Below are 5,816 nucleotides of genomic sequence, written 5' to 3'. Positions count from 1 at the left end.
GGCATCACCCTGTCGTCCTGCATTGGTCGTGCTATGTCACCACTTCGGAGTGTCGAGCTCTTTGCTCCGCCACCTCGGGACCGGCTCGGGGAAGGAACCTTGTCCCGCATCAAGCTCGGACCGTGTCATCAATACCGAACACATTAACCAGCTAAGTTGTCTTCATGCTCAAAGTTTTAAATTTTTAACTTGTGTTTGACTCAGCCAAGCATTATACTTTTTTGGAAAAAAGTTGCTTGTAAAAATTCCCTTGTCCAAACTTTGTTTGTGACGCGCAAATTCAAATACCCCATTTACTTGGGGGCTTCCTTCATGAAGCTTTTTTCTCTTGCATATGGTTATACTTGTACGGCTTCGTTCCTTGTTCGTGTATTACGCCACAATATGCACCATATTGACTTAAGCAATTTGCAAGCTGGGTTGCCTGGCTCCTGTGCTTACCCCTACGTTCCCGATTGTTCGGCTAGGGAGTAAAGGGAGCACCTCTGTGATTGTCACGATCGGGTCAACCGAGCCGGACCTCAGACTGGGTGAAGCCGAAAGCTAGCGCTCTTATTGTTTTCAATCATGGTCGGCACACAACGGAACTCATGAGTACAAAAAATCTATTGCACAAGTCTCATAATAACAATGAGCACCGAAGAAAGGTATCGGTGGGGGTACTATTTTCTTCGAAGATGCTTCTTACTCTTCGCAGTAATATAGCATAAGTTTCCTGAGCGCGCTTTGTCTGTTACAGCATTATGGCCTGATTGCCTGGTTATTGAAAACACCGTCGATATTCTCGACAGATGGAGTACATAACACTTTTCGGTCCTTGACCGAAGAGGGAGAAGCCGAAGGTCGGTTAAGACGCGTTTAAAGTTCGGTTGAACATAGATATGATATAAGTACTCCGGTACATGCAATCATTCTTTTACCCAAGTCACTTGGGGGCTCTTAAATTTATATGAGCCGTTTGATGATAAGTGTTTTTCTTCTTCGTCGTTGCAATGTTTTTATTATTATTTATCCCTCCTTTTTTCGACACAAGTGTGCGGTCACTAGCCGGGGAGCCTAATTTCTCTCTCAAAGCCGCTAGAGTTTAGTTTGCTAAACTGGCCTAGTAAGAAGTACTCCGCCTTCGCGATAGGAGGTTGAAGCCGTAGGCTGACCCGCTTGAAGTTTTGAGAGAGGATGTGTCATGTTAAAGCACGGCAGAAGCACCTTTTTTTCCTAAAGTCCAATTTTCGAATTGGCGCCGAACACTTGATCTAGTTCGGACATTAACCTTTTTGAATAAGTTTTTTTGGCTTTTCGAGCCCATGGCACGTTTAAACTATTTGTGTGTTTTCAGCACAAGTCTCGCAGTGCAACGCCGGACACCTTTAGAGATTCGGCAAAAACATTCTCGGATATTGCTATATATGCATCGGTTTCGAATTGTGTCATCGGTCAATAGTTGGGTTGCCCGGCTCCTGCGCTTGTCTCCTATGTTCCGCTTTGTTCGGCTAGGTGTGCAAAGGGAGAACCACTGCAATTGTGCTTCCAGCTCACATGGTTAAGCACCTCAGTGGAGAAAGCCGAAAACTGACTGTCACAATACGCGTAAACTGGTCGGCGATCCGATGACAGCGTTAAATGACGGGCCATTCATAACAATGGTCGAAGTGTTTACGGCTTGACCTCGACTGTCGCCGAACACTACCGGGGGCTATTAACTGGCCTCCCAAACTAAATCCTCGATATTTTGCTCTTACATTGGAGCTGAGGTTTCGTGATCATGCTTAGCATGACAACCCAAAGAAAGGAACCGATAGCGGGACTATTTTCTTTGAAAGACATTTCTTCTGTTAAACAGTAATACAACATGTCTCTCCGCGTACCTTTGTTTATAAAACCGTATGTCCAGATTGACTTGTTTATTGTAAATCTTTGCCCTCATAAAGGCTTTATAAAGTAGGACAAACACTCCTCGGCTATTGGCCGAGGAGGTGGAAGCCGATGGTCGGTCAACAAAGTTTTGTACAATGCGGATCCGAGCATTAATGACGTAAAGTACTTGGATACATAGAGTCATTACACATAATTTGTGATTTTACTATGGATATCGATCCTTAATTCGGCCTCCCGTGCCCGCATTAAGGCTCGGGGGCTACTGGGCTTCGGTCTTATTATTTACAAATATTAAAAGGGCACATCGATCCCCTGATCTGGTGTTGCCATCCGACCAGTGTCTCGGGGACTACTGCATTGCCTGTTCTATGCAGAAAATTTTAAGTGCAATATAGTTTACGAGGAGATTTTGATCCTCAGGTTGGTCGGCTGCACCCAACCTGAGTCTCGAGGACCGATCACGCCGCTTTTTGTATCCCAAAGTATTCTGCCGAGCTAGGACTTGATCCTCAGACCGATTTTACAAATCAACATGAGTCTCAGCGGCTACGGGGATCAGCGGTCTTATGTCATCCTTCGTGTGCATCTCGGATTTTAGACCGATACCCACCTTGAGGGCTACTGGCACCAATCAAAAATATTGACAAAAATAGGCCCACATTCGGGGTGGTGCACCACCTCAGAAGCAGTCCGGTGTAAAGCTCGAGCGCTAGTGGTTGGCTCCATAGAGGGCACTTCCGGCATTAAGCTCGGCTAAACTCCTTCAAACTTCTTTGAACCAAGGTGATTTACGACACCTCAGATACAGTCCGGCGTTGGAACTCGGATACATAGTCCGGCGTTGGAGCTCGGATACCGTCCGGCGTTGGAGCTCGGATACATAGTCCGGCGTTAGAGCTGGGAAGCAGTCCGGCATTGGTGCTCGGCTGCAAAAGATACCTTGAATGCAGTCCGGCGTTGGAGCTCGGACACAAGAGGACGTTGCCGCCCGGGAACAACTTCAAACCCGAGGTGTGGCATAAAAATAACAAGGCATTGATAAAGGCCGGAAACTTAAAGGGGCTCCTCGGATACCCGACGTGTAAACTCGTCGAATGCATTTCGGCGATCCTCAAGATCGAAGATGAGAAGATTTGTTGAACCAGTTTTCAAGACCGACGACCGAAGATGAAGAACAGTTCGGAAGAATCGAGGAGCGTCCCCAACTTGAAGACCGGTTCAGGGGGCTACTGATGGTGTCCTGGACTAGGGGGTACTCACCACGTCGTCTTCCGATCAGTTGGATTGGGCCGAGAATCCCCATGGCCGTATACTCATGGGCCAGTCCGGACAGTTGCCGCATACAAGGAAGATTTCACAAGACTTGGCGATCAAGACAAGGACTCCTCCCCCACCGGCATATTCGGCTAGGACTCTTGTTATCCTAGGCCTCTGGTGCATTATATAAACCGAGGCCAGGCTAGTCGATAGAGATATATACAACAACAATCATACCATAGGCTAGCTTCTAGGGTTTAGCCTCCTTGATCTCGTGGTAGATCTACTCTTGTAACCCACATCATCAATATTAATCAAGCAGGACGTAGGGTTTTACCTCCATCAAGAGGGCCCGAACCTGGGTAAAAACATCGTGTCCCTCGTCTCCTGTTACCATCCGCCTAGACGCACAGTTCGGGACCCCCTACCCGAGATCCGCCGGTTTTGACACCGACACCCCTTCTGCACCAAGCCGCTGTCCATGGCCATCGACCACCAATCTGCGTTCATTCCCATGCCTATGGCGCCCGACAGTTCTTTGGCGGCAGCGCCATGTTCCGGTGGTGCAGGCACATAGGCTTTGGTCGGGCTGGGGATTCTCACTCCCCCATGAGGGTTTTCTTCACTCGTCCCGCCCAATCCTATGGTACGCCGGCTGTTGCGGCTGATACGACGAATGCGGGGGCAGTGATGATTGCTGTGGCAATGGCAGGGGCATCGGTTGCGGCCGCCGGCACATTCGTGGCGGCCTGGCCATTGTTGCCGCTATTGTTTGGACTATCGACGTCTGCTCCACCTCCACCTCCGGCAGCACCCACTCCAATGCAGGCGGCAAGTATAGCACTCTCTTATACAAATTTGATTTTCGGTGCGGTTAGGTTTTTTTGCGGTTGCTTCGATTCAATTCGAATCACCTCCGGTCGATTTGATCCAAGCAGTGATGAGTATCATCAGTATACCATTGTTACTATCATCAGCGCCTCAAGGCCATGCGCTAGATCTTCTCCAGCTCCGCCGTCACACACGAGCCGCCCATCGAGGACTGCCGCTGCCCAGGCCCCCATCCCCGCTGACCCATCGTGAGTCCCCACCCCAATCACCATGCACGGATGGGAGAGAAGTCGCCCGTGAGAAACGCCTCATCGCCTCGCCTGACCGGGCTTCGCCAGCGGCGCCTCAGGCGGTGGCGAGACATGGGAGAAGAGAGGAGGAAGGCGGCATCGCAAGGTAGGGTATCACCCCCCGTGTTTTCAGAGGAGGGCGACGCAGGGGTTACTTCGTCGGCTCCCAAGAACATTCATCCTACTTTTATATATTTTTGTCCACTTTTTTTTCTTAATTTTTGTCACAATTCCAGGCTGGAATTAGATCATAACTCGAAAGAGACACTAGTTGCTTTCCTGCTCGGTTCTGATAGCCCCAGGGTGATGTCTCGCATGCCATGTATGATCGGATATGACGTAAAGTATATTCAGATAGGGAAGCGGGATCCTCTCCATGAGATGGGTGCTTCAGGAGAAAAACGTGTGATCCAGTGTCAAAAGCTGAAAATATTGAAGTAAAAAGTAGAGATGCATGAAGTAAAAAGTAGAGATGCATATGTACTAAAGTCTTTATTTTCTATTTCTTAATGAAGCCCACTTGTGGTAGCTTGCATTAGGGAGAAAAAATAAATATAGATGCCTCAAACTACTTTTTGTTATGAGGCATCTGTATTCATATGCCACCATTGTACATGCGCTGACTACCCCCGTTTCCGGACAGCGACGGTTAGCACTCCCACTCCCAACGGCATTTTAAAAACACGCGCCAAAAAGGCTCCATCCCATGCTTCCTGCCCGCGCTAACTTTAACAACTTCCTTGGCCTCCTCCGGGAAGCAAGGCCTTCCGTCCACTCCACCCTTCCCCCTCCTCCCGTCTTCTCATCCCATCTCCTCTCCTCCTCCACTTCTTCCCTCCTCATTCTGCGCCCCACCCCAGCCCACCACCGAAGCTCTCTCCATCTCCGCGGGGCTCTCCGGCGCACCCCCTCGTGCCTCGGGGACCCCAATCCGCCGCCGACACCACGATCGATCCATCCATCACGCCTGCCTCTCCCGGACGCCCCTGCTCGTGACTCGCGCCTGAGCGAAAGGGAACACCAGCTAGCTTGGCAGCTCGCTTGATGGAGGAGGAGCTGAGTCAGATGGAGCCCGGCGCGAAGGTGACGCTGCAGCGGCAGGCGTCGTCGGGGTCCCTGACGCAGGGCCCGTCGGGGGAGCTCCGGCGGCAGTCGTCGCTGGAGTCGTCCCCCCGCTCGGGGCGCGGCGGGAACCGGTTCCTGTTCGGGCGGCAGTCGTCCATGGACCCCAACCGGCGCCGCGGCCGGAGCCAGAGCCCCGTCGGCGCCGTGGCCGAGCAGGAGCTCGCCCTGCCGGACAACCTCGACTCCACCATGCAGATGCTCTTCCTCGCCTGCCAGGGCGACGCGCACGGCGTCGAGGCGCTGCTCCGCGGCGGCGTCGACGTCAACAGCATCAACCTCGACGGCCGCACCGCGCTGCACGTTGCCGCCTGCGAGGGCCACCGCGAGGTCGTCCGCGTGCTGCTCGACTGGCAGGCCAACATCGACGCCCGCGACCGATGGGGCAGCACGGTCAGTCATCAACCATTCGAGTTCATCAGTTCATCCAAATAATCCCAC

General features: G+C 51.5%; 1 protein-coding gene across 2 annotated transcripts in view; it reads left to right on the top strand.

Moving 5' to 3' along the window:
• The first annotated feature begins 4,885 nt into the window (after nucleotides 1-4,885).
• The window catches only part of LOC123066070 (integrin-linked protein kinase 1), a 3,710-nt gene continuing 2,779 nt past the window's right edge, over nucleotides 4,886-5,816 (top strand). For both annotated transcript variants that reach the window (XM_044489231.1, XM_044489230.1), the window contains exon 1: nucleotides 4,886-5,768. In XM_044489231.1, the coding sequence (XP_044345166.1) occupies nucleotides 5,298-5,768 (471 nt within the window). In that variant the 5' untranslated portion in view covers nucleotides 4,886-5,297. The remainder of the gene's footprint in view (nucleotides 5,769-5,816) is intronic.

The sequence above is a fragment of the Triticum aestivum genome, chromosome 3B, assembly GCF_018294505.1.
Source record: "Triticum aestivum cultivar Chinese Spring chromosome 3B, IWGSC CS RefSeq v2.1, whole genome shotgun sequence".
Classification (NCBI taxonomy): domain Eukaryota; kingdom Viridiplantae; phylum Streptophyta; class Magnoliopsida; order Poales; family Poaceae; genus Triticum; species Triticum aestivum.
Note: the sequence above shows the minus strand (reverse complement) of the source record. Positions and strands in the feature narration are given on the sequence as shown.